The following is a 22,534-nucleotide window of genomic DNA, read 5'->3' on the forward strand; positions in this document are numbered from 1 at the left end:
CAAGCGCCGTAATTGATGGCGCGGTTGCGTTACCCACATCCGTATTGATGGGAATCCCGTAATAAGGGGACACGATCTCTGCTTCGACAAGACGTGCCAAGGAACCGCCTCGCGAAACACGCTGAGATAGGTTATGAAAATCGATTCGAATAAAGACCTGGCTATGTGTGATGCCACGCTACGGGGTACGTCGGCAGATCAGATTTGTGGAAATATTATTCTCTCTACGGTGGTATGTGGAACTTGTTTTGCAGAGCCGGACACGATCCTCGTGTTCAAAATCTTCTATGAAGTATTCGGAGGAGGAACCCGCCTTGCAATGCCGAAGACAATCTACGCGCCGGACTCGTCGTCATTGAAGCTTGGTTCAGGGGCTACTGAGGGAGTCCTGGATTAGGGGGTATCCGGACAGCCGGACTATATCCTTTGGCCGGACTGTTGGACTATGAAGATACAAGATTGAAGACTTCGTCCCGTGTCCGGATGGGACTCTCCTTGGAGTGGAAGGCAAGCTTGGCAATACGGATATGTAGATCTCCTTCCTTGTAACCGACTCTGTGTAACCCTAGCCCCCTCCGGTGTCTATATAAACCGAAGGGTTTTACTCCGTAGGACAACATACAATCATACCATAGGCTAGCTTCTAGGGTTTAGCCTCTCTGATCTCCTGGTAGATCTACTCTTGTACTACTCATATTATCAAGAACAATCAAACAGGACGTAGGGTTTTACCTCCATCAAGAGGGCCCGAACCTGGGTAAAACATCGTGTCCCCTACCTCCCATTACCATCTGCCTTAGACGCACAGTTCGGGGCCCCATACCCGAGATCCGCCGGTTTTGACACCGACACTCGGCCTCAGCTGGATCAAGAGTTCGAGGGACGTCAACAAGCTGAACGTGTGCAGATCGCGAAGGTGTCGTGCGTTCGGTACTTGATCGGTTGGATCGCGAAGACGTTCGACTACATCAACCGCGTTACTAAACGCTTCCGCTTTCGGTCTACGAGGGTACGTGGACACACTCTCCCCGCTCGTTGCTATGCTTCTCCTAGGTAGATCTTGCGTGATCGTAGGAATTTTTTTGAAATACTACGTTCCCCAACAGTCCATTAGTCACTCCAAAAGGCATCACAAGAAATTCATATAGGCCCAGGTGTGTGTTGAAAGCAGTTTTCTCAATGTCTTCTACCTTCATTCTGATTTGATGATATCCACTCCTGAGGTCAATCTTGGTGAATACTGTTGCTCCATGTAGTTCATCAAGGAGATCCTCAATCATAGGGATGGGATATTTGTTTTTAATAGTATAAGCATTCAGTTTCCTGTAGTCCACACACAGTCTCCAAGTTAGATCCTTTTTCTTGACTAAGATTGCAGGAAAAGAATAAGGACTGCTACTTAATCTAATTATTCCTTTCTGAATGAGGTCTTTTATGATTTGTTCCATTGCATCCTTCTGATGAGGTGGCATTTTGTAACATCTTTGATTTATGACAGGAACCAAGCTGATTGCATGATCACAAGGTCTCTTAGGAGGCAGGCCTGCAAGTTCTTGGAAAACATCCTGAAAATCAGTGAGCAGTTTAGATATTTCAGATGTATGTTCTCCTATTAGTTCACTGTCCATTGTGACAGGTTGCATCCACAGTAAAGCTCCAGATAACATGTCATCTAGGAGGTGGTCCATCTCTTGTAGAGTGCGAGAACAGGGTTTTGTGGGCAAACTTTCATCAATGTAAGTGGTCAATTGTCCCTTGTCATCTTTGATTGTCAGTGTAATGTTTGGGAGATCAAAAGTGACAGGGTTGTGCTTGTACATCCAATCAGCTCCTAATATTATATCATATCCAGTGAGCTTAAGCACTCTGAAATGAGAGCAGAAGGATTTTCCTTGGATGTTATAATTTTCCTGGATGCAGGAAAAATCACTGAGTAGTGTTCGTCCATTTTTGCCACAGTGACCTTTACTTGTTTTGCTGGTGTCAGTTCACACCCAGATCTTATAGCTAGCAAAGGAGATAGAAAAGTAGTTGTACTTCCACTGTCAACAAGTGCTAGGGCCATAGTTGATCCAATTTGGACTTGTAGTGTGAAGGTATGTTTGGGTTGTTCCTCAGGTGTACCATTTGCAGCATGCATGGATATTTTCAATTGTTGTGAGTCTGTGTTGTCATCTTCAGTGTCAGACTGTTCTTCCTCTGCATCAACAATGTATATGACATCAGGGTTTACTGGATTTTGCTCTCGTAGTGCTTGAATCTGAGCTTTCTGTGACATTTTGCATACTTGTTTGTGTCCAAGAAACCAGGGCTCTCTACACTTGTAGCAAATTCCCTTTTCTCTAGCTTGTTGGATAATATTAGCTACAGGGGTTACAAGAGGAGCTGGTGTTTTACTAATTTCAGCAGTGTTCTGTCTCTTGTAATAGGTTGTGGAATTCTTGTAGTTGGTAGGGGTGGGACATGATTTCTCTATCCTCCTTGCAATCCACATTTCCCTTTGCATATTATCAGGCTGGTGACATTCCAGGTGACTCTGAATGTAGGGGTTTAACCCTGAGATGAAAATGTGCATGTAGTAGCTGTCTGGCACTGCAGGATTGTCTCTTCTCATGAGGTTCATGTGTTGCTCAAAAGCAGTAATGTATTGTGCCACGGTGCTGGTTTGAGTAAGGCTGTGAAAAGCTTTAACATTTTCACAGACAGAAGTTACTACAAACATGTCTGTCAGGTGGAAGCAAAACCTGTGCCAGGGCATGTTTGCTACCAGAAAACCTGTCCCTCTCCATCACTGTATTGCTTCTCCTTTCAAGTAAGATACAACAATTTCAGTTCTTTACTCCAAAGGAGTTCTGGAAGCTTCGAAGAATTGCTCTATGTTCTGTATCCAAGAGTCTGCATCAGTGTCTTCAAATTCAGAGATGTTGAGTTTGGCAGGTTTGACACTTAATATGTTCCTTCACACATCATTATGCAAGGGTCGTGCTCTTTGTGTCTCCTGGCGATGGCCTTCTTCCTGGATCTGTTCTACTGCTTGAATTGCTCCCTGGTTTGCTCCAATATTACTCTGAGGTGTGACCATTTCCACTTTGTTTGCTGAATGATTTGGATGTCTGTAAGGCCTTTTAGGTGTGCCATCCAAATTCAGTTCTTTTCCTGTTGCCTTGTTAGTGAGTACAGCAGATCCAGGTACTGTCACTCCTGTTCGTTCACCCTGGTTTGAAGCTGACAGTTGCTTGGGGCGGCCAGGAGGTATAGTACTCCCACAGCTGACTGAGGACTTGGATCTTCTTCCTCTTCCTCTGTTTTATCCTCTTCTGTTAATTTTCGCAGGCTCGCATGTATCTTCTTGAAGTTCCTGTCGATGCTGGCAAAATTCCTGTTGACAGTTTTAGTAAAGTCATAAAATTCCTTCTTATTGTCCTCTCTATTTTGCCTCAGGGCCTTGATGTCCAACTGCAGAGATTCTAATTCCAGAGATGCAGTGTCTCGTCCTCCTTCGCCATCGGGTCCAGGGGCGGATTGATCATTCAGGAGTTGAGTATTTGGCCGGAGTTGCTACTAGGCTGTGGAGGGAGGGATTCTACTCCGGTGTTCCGGAAACCTGATCTCGAGCCCCGAATTCTCTCGCCGCTGCTGCCACGAACGTCGTCCGCCACCGGGGAAAGAAGCACTGAAGGGAGGGTTGGGTGGGATTTGACACTGAAGAAAGGTTCTTCAGAAACCACTAACCGGTCCGATCCTGCTTCCGAGCTATCTACCGCCGATGTCTCCTCCCTGCTTCGCGCCGCCGCCCAGCCTTCTCCAGATCCGATCTGGAGTCCGCTAAACGCCGCCTCCGAGGATTAAACCTTGCTCTGTATACCAATTGACAGGACCGAACTAGAGACGGTCGCTAAAATTTAGAAAACAGGGGGGAAATCACTCAATTTGGTGGCGTATTGGGGGAATCGATTGCGGTGGATCTGAGCCACAAAACTAGGGTTCGCCAGTCGGAACACGGCGGCTTTAGGGGCCATGCCCAATTACATCCAGAATGCCCTCTCCACAAGCCGGAGAAGGGTTTAAAAAAGGTTAGCAGGTGAAAAGCGAGATAGTGACAGGTTCAGTCATTACAGAGCTGAGGTAAAGTTCAAAAGAGAGGTTACAACCACTGGAATCGTTCATCTTGAGATCTACGGTTGAGCGCGAAGCGTTACGCCCACCGGCATCGTAGGATCGCAGATCGACAGTTGCTATGCTCTTGGGCAAACCCGCCGGCATTGTAGGATCGCAGATCGACAGTCGCTATGCTCTTGGGCAAACAAAACGGTACTGTTATGATTCTAACTGTTGTCGCTGGTATTCCTGTCCTGACACTTCGCCACAACGCTCGCCCTGCCGGGGCAGTGCGACCTGCCGACCATCCATGGCGGCCCCTACTGCTTCATCCCATGATCGCTAGCTTGTTCATGAAAACATCGTGTGAGTGAATAAGCAGCATGGCACATCCGTTGATGGCTGTTATGCTGACATAGTGACATGCGTAAGTGCGCGATAAAGAGAATAAAAAAAATACTTGACCAAGAACAGCACAATTTGAAAATTTAAGCTTATCAATCCTCGACAACAGCGATTCGATCACTGCCCTTCATCCCATGATCGCTAGCTTGTTCATGAAAACATCGTGTGAGTGAATAAGCAGCATGGCACATCCGTTGATGGCTGTTATGCTGACATAGTGACATGCGTAAGTGCACGATAAAGAGAATAAAAAAAATACTTGACCAAGAACAGCACAATTTGAAAATTTAAGCTTATCAATCCTCGACAACAGCGATTCGATCACTGCCGGCCGTACCATCCTCACTCATATACAGCCAGGGTTCTTCTCTTCAGAAACAAACTAACATTTCCCGACCTAGCTACTACTAATCCCCGAGAACTGTCTACAAGCGAGGTCGATCTCTTCCTCCGTCATCTCAATTGTATCATCGCTGTCATACTCAGCGTCGTCCGTCCCAGCCTTCCCGGGGCGCTCCTTGCCCTTCTTGTCACCACCGTCCATGTGCGCAAGCTCGGCCTGGTAGATTTTCTTGCATTTGGTTGCTAGTTTGGCCAGCTGCTCTTTAGACAGCGATGAGCCCTCTCTGTCCAGCCGCACTAGCTCGTCCACAACATGGGGGACGAAGCTCCACTGCTCCGCCACTCCGCTGATATCCTACAAAAAAGTAGATCATGATCATTGGTCAGCCACCCGAGAGTATACCGCATTTCCAATGAGAAACACAACAGATCTTCGTAAACATGTTTGGTACACTGGGTTTCACTGCTGGAAACATAATCACAAATTAACAATAAGTCAATGGCAATTTGACCCAGATCAACAATTGCCCTCTAGGCAAGCATCATTTTAATGTGTTCAGGTTACTTAAGGCTGGTACCTCAGTCCGCATGTGTACTAATACAAATCACCAAGATATTGAGTAGTACATTCTTTCTTTGTTGATGATACTTGGAAGTAATAGAAAAGTAACTCGAAAGACCTGCATATATCTAAATAATGAGTGGTGTGCATTCCTTACATTGCCTTGCTCAAGGGATTCAATGGCATCCTGAAGACAAGTGATAACCCCTTCAGCAGCTATTGCCTTTAATTCGTTTGGCTCTGGCTGCAAGACAAGAAGCCAGGCAAGTCAATATAACAGCAATCATCATTCCCATTGCATTAACATATCTAGGACAAGTCGACCAAATAGTAAACAAAACTGTCTGCTGCTCTACAATTTGCTAGCAACAGTGATGCATCACCATTGTTTAGTTGTTCGTTCCATCATGACAGATAATATGCATTGCATTTTGTTATATTAGCCTAAGAAAATGCTAATCTCATTTACATTAGGTAAAATGGAAAAGTCTGATCAATTCGTGCAGATCATCTCTATGGTAGCCATACATTGATTGTAAAAGTACTTTATTACATACCAAACCTGAGGCTGAAATATTATTAAACAAAAAACTAAGACCATAAGGAGGCTTGAAAGTTGAAATATAATTTCATCACCATCACCTGATCATTTTATTATCCCCACAATTGCTCACCTTCTCTTCTTGGCTCTCCAACCAAGATATTGTCTTTGCAAAATCATCCATTGCCCATTGTTTAATTTTTGAAGGCGAAAATTGTTTGTTTATAGCATCTGAACGTCCTGCCTGTAGAAAAGAGACTATTATGAGGTCCTGTAGAAAGGAAGCATATTGAGATGCTTCTGGGACAAGTATTGCCTGTGTGTTGTTCCATTCATGAAAATCTAAACATAGACTGTGTTATAATTTAGATGTCATTACCTATTTAATGCCTCTGAGAAGTCATTTGTTTTCAAGGAACATCTTTTTTTTTGTGAGTGGTTTTCAAGAAACATCAATATCATCCCACAGTACATTATATTTTATCAAATGCATCTTAGCATATGCAGGTTGGAAGTTACTATCAACTATGGTCAGTTTATTCTGATGGTCAGTCTGGAACCTGGATCACGTACAACCTACCTTCGTTCCCTTGAAATTTTATGTGTTAATATCCTCCACCAGATATAGAAGATTGGAGGGGTTGCTCAAAAGCACATTCGTTTTAACTAATCTGAACAGTGGGAAATCCAATTAAAACATGTGCTTACACACTCTTCTCTCTTGCCGGGCCTCATTGCTTTTGCTTTGTTTCTTGCTTCCTTGTGGAAACATCCAAGTTCAGGTAAGATAAACCTACCAGCTAATAGTTACTACAGAGAAGAAATTGTTTATATGGCATATTAAACAGGCTTCTGGCAAAGCATGGTTCTTGACTGTTCACTAATTTATTTTGAACAGACCTTAGTGGCAGCAGAGGGCGGTGTCTTAGCATTAGTCTTCTCAGGTTGCTTTTCATGCTCTTTACGTGGCTTCTTCTGATCTACAACATGATGATAAAACAAAATTAAACAAATAGAACTTTATATTTAATTGGCTACTTCAAATTCAGAAGTACACAAGGAAAAAGTAGTAAAGTAACAGAGCTGCAAATATCATTTAAATTTTATAAATTAGTTAATGGGCATCAAATGGTTCTTTATTAAGCTTACCGAAACTAAATCCTAGTTCTTCCATTACCATAACCAAGTCTACAGCGATGTTTGGCATGTGTTACTAACTGAGCATCACTAAATTACTCCCATCAGTGGGAGTATGGGACAAAGTGTAGTTGCTCCCTCTTCCCATGGGGAGGGTAGCCCGAACCCATAACCAGGGAAATTACAAAAAACTAAGTTTTAGAAAGCACCTTCTTGAGCTATCTGAAAAGTGATAAAATGGTATCACACTGACATAGTCCACGGGCAAAGGATAAAAGTTCAAAGATCGAACTTTTTCACATTAATTTGCATATTGTCTAAATCACAAAGAAGTTATAGGGCAGAACCCAAATATGCCACATTGGTAAGAGAAAAACAATAATATGGTCTTAAGAGCACCTAATGAAAGAAATAAGCTCAAATAAACTATGTTGATAAAACTTTATCTTGGATGAAAGAATTTACCACCTTGACTGGAATCAACTGGCACTTTATTTTTGCGCCATGGATTTCCAGCATGCATAAGGTAAGGCTCAATATCAACGAGTTTTCTTTGGCTGTGAGATTCTGAGATCCATTCCTAGAACAAGTAAAAATGATAAGAAACTATCGTGTTGCTCCAGGAAAACCAAATCCAACTTATCTAATGTTAAGATGTATGACAAAGTAAGCTGGACTAAGGTTTCTGTTTATCCATATCGAGGCTAACTTTTTAAGTGTACCTATGAGCAGAGTACTAAGCTTGTTTGATATGCAGCTAATCTTGTCATAAATTTAATTGCTTAATTAGCATGGACAAGGCAATAGATATGGCTTGAAGAGAACCGAGGAGCCCAGTGTCTCCATGGAACTATTGAGAGAGCTAGTCTTCTTGTGGCACATAGTTGCTCTCAGACCATCGAAGACGTAGAAACATATAGTGCATGATGACATAGCTATATTAAGCATGGATCACTGGAGTGCAGATGAAACAGTACACATTCTGTATGTGACTCTTTCCTTTCTTTGCATTCCGAATGACATTTTGGTCAGTATGTTGCAGAAATAAGGGTATCTGAATCTATCAGTTGAATGCTTACAACAGCACGAATATGAAATCATGAACACATGCCATCATCAATTAGAAAGATTCATAACAGAGAAGCGAATAGCAAATGCCAAGGGGCTATGGACTACCTACTTTAATCTGTAAAATCAATCACATTATGCACGAATGAAGGGATGTCAAGTCAACCATAAACAAAACACTATAAGTCAAGTATTTCTCCCTTGATGATAAAGAATCTTTGAAGAAAAAACCAGCTACAATGATCACAACTAAAAGGAAAAAGAACCTTAGCTACGATGGTTCCATTCTCCGACTGGACTTGCCGAAACTTGGGGGTGTTGGCAAACGCGCAGACAAGAAGCGTGCAATCATCGGACCAATCGGGCCGGTACACCGCCCCCATATCCAGCGCCTGGGAGCGCAGCCTGCCCCTCTCGGGGTTCACGAACCCTGACAGCACAAAGACCACACCATCCTGCCCAACAAAACGCACGGAGTCATCGCCGCATCCAGCAATCCACACAGATCAACACGCATCCCATTGTATGCAGAGGGGGCTCCGGACAAGCACCAAGAGTTTGGAGAAATCCGGCCCTGCTTGAGCCCTCTTGTGGGTCTCCTCCGCGTGATTCTTCTTGCCTGGACTTCCCCCGCCTCCGCCTCCGCCGCCGCCGCCGTCGCCGGAGCCCATCCAGGAGGGTAGGCTCCTCTTGCCCTTGCCATTGCCCGGATCCGAGCTCGATTCCGGCATTACGGCGTGGATACGGAACCTGTCCCAGAACCACCCGGGTCAGAAAGGCTGGATCAACGGATTCCGGGCCGAATCGGCAGATTCAAATCGAGGTTTCGGGAGGTTGATACCTGAGATTTGGGTTACTGACGCCACGCCCTGATTCCCCCGAGCTCGCCGTCCACCATGGAGAGTTCCCTGCGAGTTTCGATTTGACTAGCCAAGACGAAGGGCTTCTCGAGGTCACAAGAAAAAAAAGAGAGAATACGGGCCGATCGAGCCTCCGTGACCCGTCTGGCCCAGGGTATTTTTGGGCCAGAAGAACTGAGCCATAAAGTTGGTACATGTGTTTTTTTCTATTCCCTCAAAAAAATGTGTTTTTTTCTAAGAAAGTATAGTTTTCCCCCAAATCACCCCTCGCGGATCAATATCCCCCTCAACTTTCATACCTGATAAATCACCCCCTCAAATGTCTAAAACCGGATCAATTACCCCCCTAAGGTGTTTTGGACAGAATTTTGGGTGGTTTTCACCCATACCATGCTGACTGGACTCGCTGAGTTGGCAAAGTGAAATTGAGGTGGTTTCTTAGAAGTGTGCGGATCAATCAGGTGTAGTTCGCCCTTTCTTGTCGGCTGCCCCTCTCATCCCCTCGAGTACACCGGCGTTGCCGCCTACCATCGCTAGTGGCGTCGACTACGCTGTCAGCAGTGCTCGCCGCCAGCATGACAGGAGAGGAGCCCCCTGATTCCTTCCTCTGCTCCTTTGTCATGGCAGGAGGCGCAGGTCATCGGAGAAGGTCTAGGGTTTTTGCAAAGACCGCTGCCCATGGCATCGGTTTTGGTTGCCATGGCAAGATTTTTGCGGTCTATTGTATGTGAATGGTTGCCATGGTAGCCATTTTGTGTGGCATGGGAGCCTAAAACAGGCAAGTTCTAGCAAAACTGATGAATTTTTGTAGTTATTATTAGCTGTATTTAGAAGATATGTATAATATTGAAAGAGGTCGATGCAAAGGGAATTTCAGTTACAAATTGCATTGGCTTGCTCCAGGAAAAACACTGACTGATTGGTTGCTGTTTTTACGTGATGATGCAACGGTTCATAACATGGACAATGCAACACCTCTTGGGGAATATGCAGAGATCTTTGTGGAGAAAGTGTTGATGCATAATTCAGATATGGCAATTTTGTGAAGAAGAGATGATGGATTTGGATAACACTCATATGGTGCCAGTTGTAGTTGATGAAACCTATTGCACTCATAGAGGTATCAAGTTTTCTCCGATCAATGTGAAGGCTATGGACACAGAACAGGTGGATGAAACGATGTTAGAGGAGTATGCCGTTGTTGCATAACAAAAACATGTTGAGGCAGAAAAAGGTGCTGAAATGCAAGTGTCAGATGTTGTGGAACGGTTTAAACAAACTTCTGCATATGAAGAAAATCTTAGGATCATACAAAATACTCAAACCTCTATAAGTAAGTATGAAAGTCATGTGAAGATTAAAAAAGGTAGACGCACTAAACTATTACAAGAAGAAGGAAAAACCAGTTGAGATATCTGAATGAGAAACTTGCAACATCAGTTCCTGTCTCACATGCTAAAAAAGCAACACCAGTAGCTGCACATGCTCTCCCGAAACATCAACACAAGCAACTACAACAGCTAAAACATCAACAACAACACCAGGTCCTGCCGAAAATAGCAGTACAAAAAATTATTTAACTTTACGAGTTTCATACCAAAATTCAGTACTATAGATCTTCATTTCACAATAACTGACAAAAACAGTGAGCAACTCTGAAAACATCATTACACATTCACTTCACAACATATCACTTCAGTTCAACATAACATGAAACATGAAACATATATTTTTCTCATACACCTAATTTTCATCAGTCACATCTTGTACACAACATGAAACATCACAGAGACAATGCAACAAAAGATAGCAAACTTGTACTTTAATTTGCTTCTCTAAAATTCCTTCTAAAAGGACATCCATTTCTTCAAAATGTATGGCCTTCAGATACATGACATAAACATCAACATCTACAATGTTGCACTTGGCCTCCATCAGAGATTGCTCCAACTGTGCATTATTGGGCTTTAGTTTCCTAACATCTATCAGGTGGTTAAGAACATCGCTCAGGTCACCTAGTAGCCTATTGACGAACTCATCAAGGTGGTTGTCATGCCACTTGAAGAACCGCCGGTCCACACCCTAGTCGACGAAAAAGAAGTCCAGCCACATGACCAATTGAAGAACTCAATCAGGAACATATTTTTTCAGCTCCACAAACCAGAAAATTGCTACAGTTGTAGTACCGTTGACCAGGATTATTCGGTATTAGGGGTTGTTTGGTTAGCGAGCTTTTAGAGAACCAGTTAGCTATAAATGTGTTTTAGATTCTAACCAACTAAAACTTTGTTTGGCTTATCTAACTAATTCTTGGATAAGGAAAATTTGGTTCTCGTAATACCCAAAATTTGCGTTTTTAGAAAAACGGCTCTGAGAAATTGAGCGGGTGGAGGGTGAAATTGAGCGGGTGGGGGTGAAATTGATCAGGTTGCTTTCTGCGAAAGTATTAAACCACCAGGTACTTATTTGAAACGTTCCAAAATAAAAAAATACGCACAAAAACCCCTCCTCCCTCGCCTCCCCATCTCTCCTACCACCCCGCTTCGCTCCTCCACCGAGCTCGCGCGATCCGGCTCGCCCCCTCGCCGCCTCGCCGCGCAGCGCCGCGAGGAGCCCCCGCCCCCGCCGACGCGGATCTCCGGTGCTCGGCCCGTCCCCGCCGCCCGATCGCCCCGCCGTCCGCCGCGCCGTCGCCGCCATGGTACGCGGATCTGAGCTCTTGTCCCCGCCCCTCCCGAATCTGTCTCCAGTTCGTTTTGCCTCAATTTTCGTGCTGCGCGCGCCGGGATCTGACCAGTGCTGTTGCCCTCTGCTTGTTGTTTCTGCAGCCGCTCAGGTTGGAGATCAAGGTGCGCCCCCGCTCGACCCCGTGCTGGATCTCGGTCCCGCTGTTCTGTTTTGGTTGCTGGTGTTGCTGTTGTTGTTCGCGTCGCGTGGGTTAGTTAGTTGGGCTTGGCCGGGAGCTGATTTGGTGTTCGTTTTTGTTGGTGTGATCAGAGGAAGTTCGCGCAGCGGTCCGAGAGGGTCAAGTCGGTGGATCTGCACCCCACGGAGCCATGGCAAGTGCTCGCGTTTTCCTGCTGTTCAGTACATTTCGGTCGCATTTGCACTGTCGGTGCTTGTCCTGTGATGTGCTACGGTTGATAACTTGGTTTTATGGTTTTTGCAATGGTGCAGGATCCTGGCGAGTTTGTACTCGGGGACTCTCTGCATCTGGGACTACCAGACGCAGGCAAGGCACTTGAGCTGTTTTTATCTTCAGTTTTGTTCCTGCTGTATGATGTTGAATCTCTTGAAGTAACTGTTAGGTACTTCAGTTCGTACTCATAACAATCGATCAAGTGCCAACACTACAGCTAAAAAAGTCAGACAAAGTACTCACACATGAATATAACATGATTAAGGCCTAATTGTTTCAACCCCTGAGGCTAGAGCTTGATTTCTGATGTATTTTCTGCTGTTCATGATCTGTATCCTTGCTCATTGGCCAGTCATGGAGAATTTCCCATGCCGTAATATTGATTATGTGCGGTAAGCTTGCGACAAGTAGAAAGTGCTGTAAGTAGTAAGAACTTCACCACCCAAGTATCACTCTTGTTAGATACTACTGATACCCTCTCGGCTGACACATATAGCTCGTTTTAGGCTCGTCACTGTAATCAAGGAGCAACTTCAAACTGCCATCACACTCTTCTTGCTCCTAAGTGCTCTAATTAATGCAAATTATTCCATTTTTGCACAAAATGACTCGATCCTGAAATCGTGTTGATAGTTTAAACACCAATTACTGCTGAAACCCATGATGTAACGTATCTCCTCTTTTGGGGCCAAGTCTAGACTCCAGTGAGCATTACTGCATTGTTATTGTATTTTGAAAATATGAAATGGTGACATAAGTACGTCTTGTACTATTTCGTTATCTAGACTAGATTTAGTTGATCTATTTAGGATACATTAAGCCAAACTAATCTTCTTGAAATCATGTGTGGTGCCTTAGGATCTATTTAGGTTTTAACAAGATGAATTATGCACATACAGTTTAGTACTCCCTCTGTCCCAAAATAAGTGTCGCTAATTAGGTTGTACTAAATCAGCGACACTTACTTTGGGACGGAGGGAATATGTCAAAAGCTTTGCCTGGCTCCTCTCCTCGTTTTTGTTGCTCAATATTATTTACAAATCTAATTCTTGACAAGTATATCTATGGAGTACTGCTGTATAAAAGTTTAAAAGCTGACTCCACAGAATTCGATTATTTAACATGTTTGTTTTTGTATATGTTGCAGACCATGGTGAAATCATTTGAAGTTTCAGAGCTGCCAGGTATACAACATACATATCTTCACATGTAAATAGAAGTTGTGCTGAAAGTGGAATCTGGAACCGACTTAACTGTATGATGTATATTTGAACATAATTTCAGTGCGGTCGGCAAAATTTGTGTCAAGGAAACAATGGGTTGTTGCCGGTGCAGATGATATGTTCATTCGTGTCTACAACTACAATACCATGGACAAAATTAAAGTTTTTGAGGCTCATACTGATTACATCAGATGTGTAGCAGTCCATCCAACTCTTCCATATGTGCTGTCATCATCTGATGACATGTTGATAAAGCTTTGGGACTGGGACAAAGGGTGGATGTGCACTCAAATCTTTGAGGGGCATTCACACTATGTCATGCAGGTTACTTTCAATCCAAAGGATACTAACACTTTTGCAAGTGCATCTCTCGACCGCACTACAAAGGTCTGTTTCACACCCCCTCACATGCAGCGACATGTTAGTATGAGCCATGACTCATGATGTGGTCTTGTTCATTAATGCTTCTTAATCTGAAATGGCAGATATGGAGTTTGGGTTCTCCAGATCCAAATTTTACTCTAGATGGACATCAAAAGGGTGTGAACTGTGTTGATTACTTTACTGGTGGTGACAGACCCTATTTGATTACTGGTTCTGATGACTCCACTGCAAAGGTCTGTGTTTTGTACCCGCTGTAGTATTTTGAATCTTCAGATGTTGGTTCAATCCTAAGATGGATAATTATGATAAACCAGGTCTGGGATTACCAAACCAAGAGCTGTGTTCAGACTCTTGAAGGCCATACACACAACATTTCTGCTGTTTGTTTCCATCCTGAGCTTCCTATAATCATTACTGGATCGGAAGATGGGACAGTTCGTATATGGCATTCGACAACTTACAGGTTGCTTTCTTTTCTGCATCAATGTGTTAGTGCAAACTCTGGATCTATCTTTCTTAGTTCTCATGTTGGTCACTTTACTTCTTACCCAGAGAAAATTTGATTACTGAAGCATTTCTTTAAAGTTTGGTTTAGAGATCTCTTGACTGTTTCTCAACAACCAGAATGTTACTAAACAACAGGCTTGACTCCCCTATGCAGGCACAATAAACTTTTAAGGCCCATGAGCATGACATCAATAGGCTTTTAGCGTTTGTTTGTACTCTTCTATGTTCAAACCCGTGGAATCTTATTAGTTTGCATGATGTGCTAACTTAAAGGGGTTAACTGTTTTGCCGGTTAACTGTTTTGCCATCTTCAACATTCTCATCCTAGCATTTGTATGAAAAAGATAACTGTCATCATCAGGGTAATAATTAATTGAATATATTAATCAGTTTGCTTATTTGATATTTTTTGTAATAGTTGGAAAATATGTCAGCCTCTGAGATAGCACATTACTTTTGTTTAATCCTACAAATTACACAAAGGTGAGAAGTTCTTAATTTTAGTTATTTTTTCACTTATTTTGTAGGCTTGAGAACACACTAAACTATGGCCTTGAGCGAGTCTGGGCTGTTGGATACATGAAGGGATCAAGAAGGTAATGAATGATCATCTGATTTCTAGTTTTCTACTTTGTTTAATTGTTGTCACCACCTATCCATTGGGCACTAGCTATCAAAATAATAATTTGCTATTAATTAGGAGGATTAAATTGTGGTATGTTTCTTCTATTTAGCGGATGTGTACTGGTGTTGTGTTTCATAAATTATTGTGAAGTTCTTGTTACAAGTTATTTATGCTTGCTTTTAAGACTACCCACAGTGGAAGTAACATAGGTAGTAACATCACACATATCTAGATAAAAATAGATGATGTGGCAAGCAATAAATGAAGAAAGAGAGGAAAGTGGTAACATAGCTAGTTACTAGTAGTATGAGTAACATCACACCAATGTTTTCGAGTCGATCAGTCGACGGGTCGCTCGGGGAGGGCGACTCTAGACTAGTCGTGACTAGTCTAGACTCACGGTCGACAAGTCGACATGGCGACGAGTCGACGTGAGTTAAGCAGCAGGCAGTCAGGGGAGGAGCACAAGTGCACAGCAGCAGCAGCAACCAGGGGAGGAGGGGAGGAGCACACCACCAGCAGCAGTAACCAGGGCCAACTGAGAGATGGGCCACTAGTTATGCACTTCCCTGTGGCCCAAAAGCCCATCTAGTAGCTATATACTCCTCCCGTGACCTAATCCACCATCCACACTCCCTCCTCCCTCACCAGAGCCGCCACACATTCGCTGCCACTCTCTTGCCACCAGTCCACCACTCCTCCTCCCAGCGATGGATCTCTCAACTCCCCCGCAGCAGCTCTCTTGCCACCGCTCCTCCTCCCAGCCCGCTCCTCTTGCCGCTTCAGCTTCAGCAGCAGCAGCAGCAGCGCGGCGGCAAGGGCGCAGCAGCAGCAGCGAGGCAGCATAGCAGCAGCATCAGCAGCACGGCGGCGGGAGAGTGCTCCAGATCCAGCGCTGCCTTGAGTCGTTCGACCCAAAAACCGCGACTAGGCGAGACTAGTCGCGCGAGTCGCTCGACTCATCCCAGGAGTCGAGTCGGGATGCTGAGTCGGCCCTGGAACTGCGACTCGTCGACTAGTCGACGACTAGTCGCGACTAGTCGAGCGACTCGAAATCCATGCATCACACATATCAAGGCAAGATGAGTCTATAGTCTAATAAATGAAGTGTTGAATGTTACCACACATATGTTACTAGTCTATGTTACTATCCATTGTGGCTAGTCTAACAAATGGAGTGTTGAATGTTACCACACATATGCATGTTACTAGTCTATGTTACTATCCATTGTGGCTAGTCTAACAGACCTTGCGATGCATAACGTTGTTGGTTAAGCATGCAATTTCACACTGACAAAACCTAGCATTGTCAACTGATGGTTATTTACTAATGTTTCTATGCCTTCTTGTTCTGTTCACTTGTATGTTTATTCCAATATGCCTATATTTCTAGATGTTAAGTTTTCACATTCTTATTTCCGCAACTAGTTCCTCTTGTTTCTCATGCCCACACTTTTTGGGCCTGGTTGTTCTACTCCCTGTTCTCCAATCATGAAACTAATAATACCATTTTCTTATGATGTAGAATGGTGATTGGTTATGATGAGGGAACTATTATGATTAAAATGGGTCGTGAAGTACCAGTAGCAAGTATGGATGCCAGTGGAAAAATCATCTGGGCAAAGCATAATGAGATACAGACTGTGAATATAAAGACTGTCGGTGCAAACTTTGAGGTTAGTTTGCCTGTTCTGTACACAAAATTAATCAAATTGAGAAGTTTGGCTGATCGATTATTATGTTTGAAACCAGGCTACAGATGGGGAAAGATTGCCCCTAGCTGTGAAGGAGTTAGGCAGCTGTGATCTTTACCCGCAGGTACTTTTGGATGGTACAATGCTCTTCATATTTAGCACTCGTTAGTATTGTTACAGCATACCTAAGTATCTGAACTCCTGCATAAGCTGCTCATCCATGTCTTGATATGCATAACAGCAGCTGTCCATTTCTGTAGCTTGTAATGACTGTTGACAATTAAATGGATAAGCTTAAAAAAACATATGAATTGCTTACTGTAATAGGGGTTATAACTTGAGTATGTTTATTTTTTTATACATAACTATCAACTTTGCACACATAAAAATAAGCCTATAGAGTTGTTATTGGTGCACTGAAGAATACTACAAGCTTTAGTTTTCTATGAACATCATTCCCATTTATGCATCTTCTATATTCATAGATAAATTTGTAGCAAATCAGCACCTTGAGTTTTGTTCCTTGATATGATACTAAGTTAAAAGTTTTTATTTTCTTTTTTTAGTTAACATTTGTTGTTTCATATATCTTGATTATTATATCTAACTATGGTTTAATTTTTTGTTTGCTTAGAACTTGAAGCATAACCCCAACGGCCGGTTTGTTGTTGTATGCGGAGATGGTGAATACATAATCTATACTGCACTGGCTTGGAGGAACAGATCATTTGGATCCGCGTTAGAGTTCGCTTGGTCATCAGAAGGAGAGTACGCAATCAGAGAAAGTACATCCAGAATAAAGATTTTCAATAAATCATTCCAGGTGGGTGGTATACTATTATTTTTGGCCTTTTTACCAGCAACTTGTGCAAGATCGATGTTGCCTGTCCCATTTCTTCCAAGATCACTTTGGGGCTGTTTGTGTTTTTAGTGTGTGATGTTTATATACTGCTTTAATCAGTGAATATTTCTGTCAAACACTTATATTAATTCAGTTTAGAGTTTTATATCATGTACTTTGTTTTATACTAATACTTGTGGTCGTATTTTGTCATATTTGGTGAAAGGAATTAGAGACAGTTGTAGGTTTACGGTTCAGTGTAGTTTAGTGTTGTGGTGTATTGTATCATATTGCAGTTCTTCAGCTCAAGGGAATGCTTTACTTATGTTCAAGTACTTAGCAATATTCATTGATCTAGAAATCATACAACTGTATGTTGAACTAATACATGACCTGGCATCTTTTATCTACCACGTTTGTATAAATTTTACGAACCGTTCTAATCCATATTATGAAAGCAATGCATCTCTTGACTTAAATGATCTGATTTCCAGGAGAAGAAAACTATCCGTCCTACATTCTCTGCAGAGCGTATCTTTGGTGGGGTACTTTTGGCAATGTGTTCCAGTGACTTTATTTGCTTTTATGACTGGGCTGATTGTAGAGTAATTCGCAGAATTGATGTGACTGTCAAGGTGAGTTCAGTATATCTTATTGTAATTATGAATATGTGGAGTCCACATTTCAATAACCTGTTTTCAACTGTGCTTGTAGAACGTCTACTGGGCTGATAGTGGTGACCTAGTTGCAATCGCAAGTGATACATCATTCTACATCCTGAAGTACAATGTATGTTATTGCATTTACTAAATGTTCATCTATAATTTTTCCTTGGTCCATGGGTTTTGAATATGTTCTTACATAACATCTTTTTCTAGAACATACATGAAATTTCGTTTATGATTTTTGTCCCTGCAGAGAGATGTTGTTGCTGCCTACTTGGAAGGTGGAAAGCCTGCTGACGAGGAAGGTGCTGAAGATGCTTTTGAGTTGCTTCATGAGGTCAATGAGCGGGTGCGAACTGGGATTTGGGTTGGAGACTGTTTTATTTATAACAACTCATCATGGCGCCTAAATTATTGCGTTGGTGGAGAGGTAAAGATTGTTTGCTCTGAAAAAACATTTTTTTTGGTTTTCACGTTCTCTATATGGATATTTTGTGTGATACAACTTTATTTCCTTACATAGTTACACACTCTATTTACAGGTCACCACAATGTATCACTTGGATCGCCCTATGTATTTGATGGGATATCTTGCGAATCAAAGTCGAGTTTATCTTATTGATAAGGAGTTTAAGTGCGTTTGCTTGAATATACCTCAGTTCTTATGTATCACCTGTTGTTGCTTTCTTGCTTTCTGTAACTAATACATTGGCTCCTTGCAGTGTCATTGGGTATACATTACTTCTCAGTTTGATTGAATACAAGACACTTGTGATGCGTGGGGATTTGGAAAGTGCAAATGAGATCTTACCGTCCATACCAAAGACGCAATATAATAGGTTAGTGGCTGTCTTTGACACACAGGGATAGGTCCTGTTATTTTTTTGGGGGGTGGGGGTGGTGGGGGGTTACTCCGGCTTCTGAATAAACAAAAGCATTTTTGTTTAAAACAGTAACAAATCAAGATGGGTTCTTCAAATTTGTGCTCAGTTATGCTCCCATTTTGACCGTGTTTATGATGTCTGTCATATCTTGTAACTGTGATGCCATTTATCTCAATATCAAATCTGAAATATGCTCAGCTTGTAGGATCAGAAGTGTATGACGGCTTAATCCGTTATGTTCTAACTTAACTCTGGTCTCCCTTTTCATATGGCAGTGTTGCTCATTTCTTGGAGTCCAGAGGAATGTTGGAGGAGGCTCTTGAGATAGCCACTGATGCTGATTATAAGTTTGATTTGGCTGTGCAGCTTGGAAAATTAGAAATCGCGAAGGTACACAGCACATTGTCATGTGTTTTTTTCCTTCACAAGTTCACATCATAGAGAGCATGTGATGTAAGGTTCTATGCTGCTAAGTTTGGCTAAACTGGTCATCATTTGCGTGCAGGCTATTGCCGTAGAAGCACAAAGCGAATCAAAGTGGAAGCAGCTTGGTGAGCTCGCCATGTCCACCGGGAAGGTTGGTTCTTAAATGATTAAATCTTATGAAAGGTTGTTGATATGTGACTTCTAGAGTTAATGAATTATTGTTTACAAGTAGTTAAGTTTTCAATGGGGTCTTATATTTTATTGTAAGCCTGAAATTCTAATTTTCTAACAATTTGTTCTGAATTGAAACATTTTATCTGGTTAAAATTCAGAAAAAAATCCAATCAAACATTCTTTTTGGAAAAAAAATACCGTTCCAAGATTTTCCCTCGCGAAAATGTCTTCATCAGTATTGCAGTCATATGGTGGCCATTAATTTAAATTGACATATATAATTGACTAATTTTGTAAATTTGCATTTGTATTAACTGTGCTAGCTCAGTGTTTTCAGTATTTCACAAATTACACATTGCAGCTTGAGGCATCAGAAGAGTGTCTTCTGCAAGCGAAGGACTTGAGTGGCTTGTTGCTACTATACTCATCTCTCGGAGATGCTGAAGGAGTCGAAAAGCTTGCTTCTCTAGCGAAAGAGCACGGAAAAAACAATGTTGCTTTCCTCTGTCTCTTTATGCTTGGTAAATTGGAAGATTGCATACAATTGCTTGTAGACAGGTGAGTCTTTTCTGCTGTGATGAACTAATTGCCATGCACTTCAGTTTAAAGCTAAACTACATCTTATGTACTCCGCAGCAATCGTATACCTGAAGCTGCATTAATGGCACGTTCTTATCTTCCCAGCAAAGTTTCAGAGATTGTAGCAATTTGGAGAAAAGACCTCAGCAAAGTAAAATTTTGATCTTATGCTCTCTTGCTGAGAAGTCTGTTTAAAGTACGAAAGTGTATTCAAGTGTTGTTGGCCTCGGCTTCTGTTCATTTGTTCCTTCTTTGCAGGTTAATCCAAAAGCTGCAGATTCTCTGGCAGATCCTGCTGAGTATCCAAATTTATTTGAGGACTGGCAGGTTGCACTTACTGTAGAACAGAATGTTGCTTCCCAGAGGTAAAAATTGCTGCATATTGTTTTTTTCCTTGTAGTGTAATAATATCAAATGTTAGCTTCTACTCCCTCCGTTCCTAAATATAAGTCTTTGGAGAGATTCCACTGTGGACCACATACGGAGCAAAATGAGTGAATCCTAAATATAAGTCTTTGGAGAGATTCCACTATGGACCACACACGGAGCAAAATGAGTGAATCTACACTAAAAAATGCATCTATATACATCCGTATGTGGTCTATAGTGGAATCTCTACAAACACTTATAATGGAATCTCTACAAAAACTTATAGTGGAATCCGTATGAGTATTTAGGAACGGAGGGAGAATTGCATTGGACATCTCATAATTTTCCTATTTAAAAAATCGTGTCCATCTCATAATTTTGAAGTAGGCAAATCTTTTGCAATAACATGTCTTTTATGTGCAGGGGGCACTATCCTTCTGCAGATGAGTACTTGAACCATGCTGAGAAGTCAGACACTACTCTTGTGGAAGCTTTCAAAAGGATGCAGGTCATTGAAGAAGAGGAACCAGTGGAAGCACTGGATGAAAATGGAGAGCCTGATGAAGAGGTATTGCATTTGCAGTATGCCTCTTGTTCTTGTTCAACTTATATTCTGTGGTGCTTTTAGGAAACTTATTATATGTCTTGATCACCATGGCATTGTTCTATTTGATTATTATTATTGCAATGCTATTTTATTAATTTCTGAAATAATAAAACAAATTTCCTCTTAGGTAATGGAAACGGAGGAGAACGTGGATGAAGCTGTCCAAGTTGATACGGATCAACCAGAAGAAACCGTTCTTGTAAATGGGAATGAGGGTGAGGAACAGTGGGGTACGAACAATGAAGGAACTTCGCCAGCCTAAAAGAATTGTTTGGCAAATGTAAAAATCCAAATTTTGTCTATGGTGATTCACTGGCTTTGCCTGCAAATTCTAGGATAGCCGAATCCTTCTAGAGCTGCTTACTTTTGGAAACAAATCCAGTTACCACAATATACACCATTGCTATTTATTAGGAGGTTTCATACATATATACTCCAACCCTACCTGAATTTAATCTCATGTTTCCTTGCAGTGCTAACCCAACATGATGAGTAGGCGCCAAGGGAACCACAGCTCAATGGTTAAACCTGTTGTTTTTCCGAGGGTAAACAATTGCAATCCCAACTTTATAATGGAACTTCGGAATGGGTTGATGCTTAGTAACCAATGAGCCACTTATTGCTTCTTGGCCAAATCCCACAAAATGAAATCCAAACTCTACAGTGGAAGGCTACTCTAATGGGGTCAATCTTGGCAGGCTGTCTTGCAGCAACATAGGCAATTCTTTGGTCTTGTACGGCACATTTTCGTACCCAATTTTTCATGTACTAAAATCGATGGGTTGGGTGCAGAGTTGGTTGTTGATGGAGAGCTTTTCAATAAATCGTTATACAGATGTGTAGTATATGTGATATTACAATAGCCATAACAACCTTGTAGGAGATGAAAATTTTCTATAGCCAATCACTGTAATTGTGTGTTACCATTCCATACATGTAGCGTTAATGATTGTGGCGCGAAAGGCTTGCCAGTGTATTCTTCCATAAGGCTTTGCTTGTTTGTGAATGCAGTATCCTGTTCCAGTTGCATGCTTTTCCCAGAATTCAAAGCTAATAGTGTCTGCTGCTGTTGGCTGAAAGCTCATTCTTGTTCTTTCGTCAGTTTAGACGGCACATGCTGGAACCTCTCTTCTTTAGAGAATTTCTCCTTTATCTCAGGGCCATCTGGCCATGGCTGGAGTAGCAGTGTGGGAAGTGCAAATCTTCTCCTTCATTCGTTGCCGTTGTGCATGTCGGATCTACCGACCGGCAAAGTGCATTGCGAGCGAAAAAGCTAATGAATATCGGATTCGGTGTGCTTTCTCTGATTAGTGATGGTGGTTGTCCACTCCCAAGTTCCAACCCCAAAGCGTCCAAGCGACTGGTTGTAGATTTGTTTCACAAGAGCTTCACGCAACAGAGACG

The 22,534-nt window shown here is 42.3% G+C and overlaps 2 protein-coding genes across 3 annotated transcripts; one reads left to right on the plus strand and one right to left on the minus strand.

The window, feature by feature from the left end:
* Nucleotides 1-4,762: 4,762 nt before the first annotated feature.
* On the minus strand, nt 4,763-9,150 carry ATXRCC1 (BRCT domain-containing DNA repair protein). 2 transcript variants are annotated; one of them, XM_048687620.2, is made up of 8 exons: nt 8,995-9,150; nt 8,705-8,903; nt 8,420-8,608; nt 7,551-7,665; nt 6,849-6,928; nt 6,082-6,192; nt 5,565-5,651; nt 4,763-5,200 (listed from the first exon to the last, which is right to left on the minus strand). In XM_048687620.2, the coding sequence occupies exons 2-8, from the start codon at nt 8,882-8,884 to the stop codon at nt 4,901-4,903; spliced, it is 1,062 nt and encodes a 353-aa protein (XP_048543577.2). In that variant the 5' UTR covers nt 8,885-8,903; nt 8,995-9,150; the 3' UTR covers nt 4,763-4,900. The 2 variants fall into 2 exon arrangements, with proteins under 2 accessions (XP_048543577.2, XP_048543578.2); XM_048687621.2 differs by having other exon boundaries at nt 7,554-7,665; nt 8,995-9,126.
* A 2,365-nt stretch (nt 9,151-11,515) lies between these two features.
* On the plus strand, nt 11,516-22,157 carry LOC125524637 (coatomer subunit beta'-1). The gene is made up of 25 exons (XM_048689676.2): nt 11,516-11,714; nt 11,842-11,862; nt 12,011-12,072; nt 12,191-12,245; nt 13,300-13,336; nt 13,437-13,762; nt 13,861-13,992; nt 14,074-14,222; nt 14,794-14,862; nt 16,417-16,567; nt 16,644-16,709; nt 17,220-17,408; nt 17,921-18,061; nt 18,141-18,215; nt 18,345-18,521; nt 18,634-18,725; nt 18,814-18,930; nt 19,251-19,365; nt 19,481-19,552; nt 19,937-20,133; nt 20,212-20,305; nt 20,413-20,519; nt 20,947-21,091; nt 21,258-21,345; nt 21,604-22,157. The coding sequence occupies exons 1-25, from the start codon at nt 11,712-11,714 to the stop codon at nt 21,624-21,626; spliced, it is 2,703 nt and encodes a 900-aa protein (XP_048545633.1). The 5' UTR covers nt 11,516-11,711; the 3' UTR covers nt 21,627-22,157.
* Nucleotides 22,158-22,534: the final 377 nt, after the last annotated feature.

This window comes from Triticum urartu, chromosome 7A, assembly GCF_056163025.1.
Source record: "Triticum urartu cultivar PI428250 chromosome 7A, HENAU_Tu73, whole genome shotgun sequence".
NCBI lineage: Eukaryota > Viridiplantae > Streptophyta > Magnoliopsida > Poales > Poaceae > Triticum > Triticum urartu.

Coding starts and splice junctions, on each gene's coding strand:
- ATXRCC1 (XM_048687620.2), bottom strand. CDS start 8,884: ATGCCGGAATCGAGCTCGGATCCGGGCAATGGCAAGGGCAAGAGGAGC. Junction 7,666..8,419: donor ATGGAACCATCGTAGCTAAG/GTTCTTTTTCCT, acceptor TACTTGTTCTAG/GAATGGATCTCAGAATCTCA. Junction 5,652..6,081: donor TGGAGAGCCAAGAAGAGAAG/GTGAGCAATTGT, acceptor CTTGTCTTGCAG/CCAGAGCCAAACGAATTAAA.
- LOC125524637 (XM_048689676.2), top strand. Junction 18,726..18,813: donor CTTATTGATAAGGAGTTTAA/GTGCGTTTGCTT, acceptor GGCTCCTTGCAG/TGTCATTGGGTATACATTAC. Junction 18,931..19,250: donor CCAAAGACGCAATATAATAG/GTTAGTGGCTGT, acceptor TTCATATGGCAG/TGTTGCTCATTTCTTGGAGT.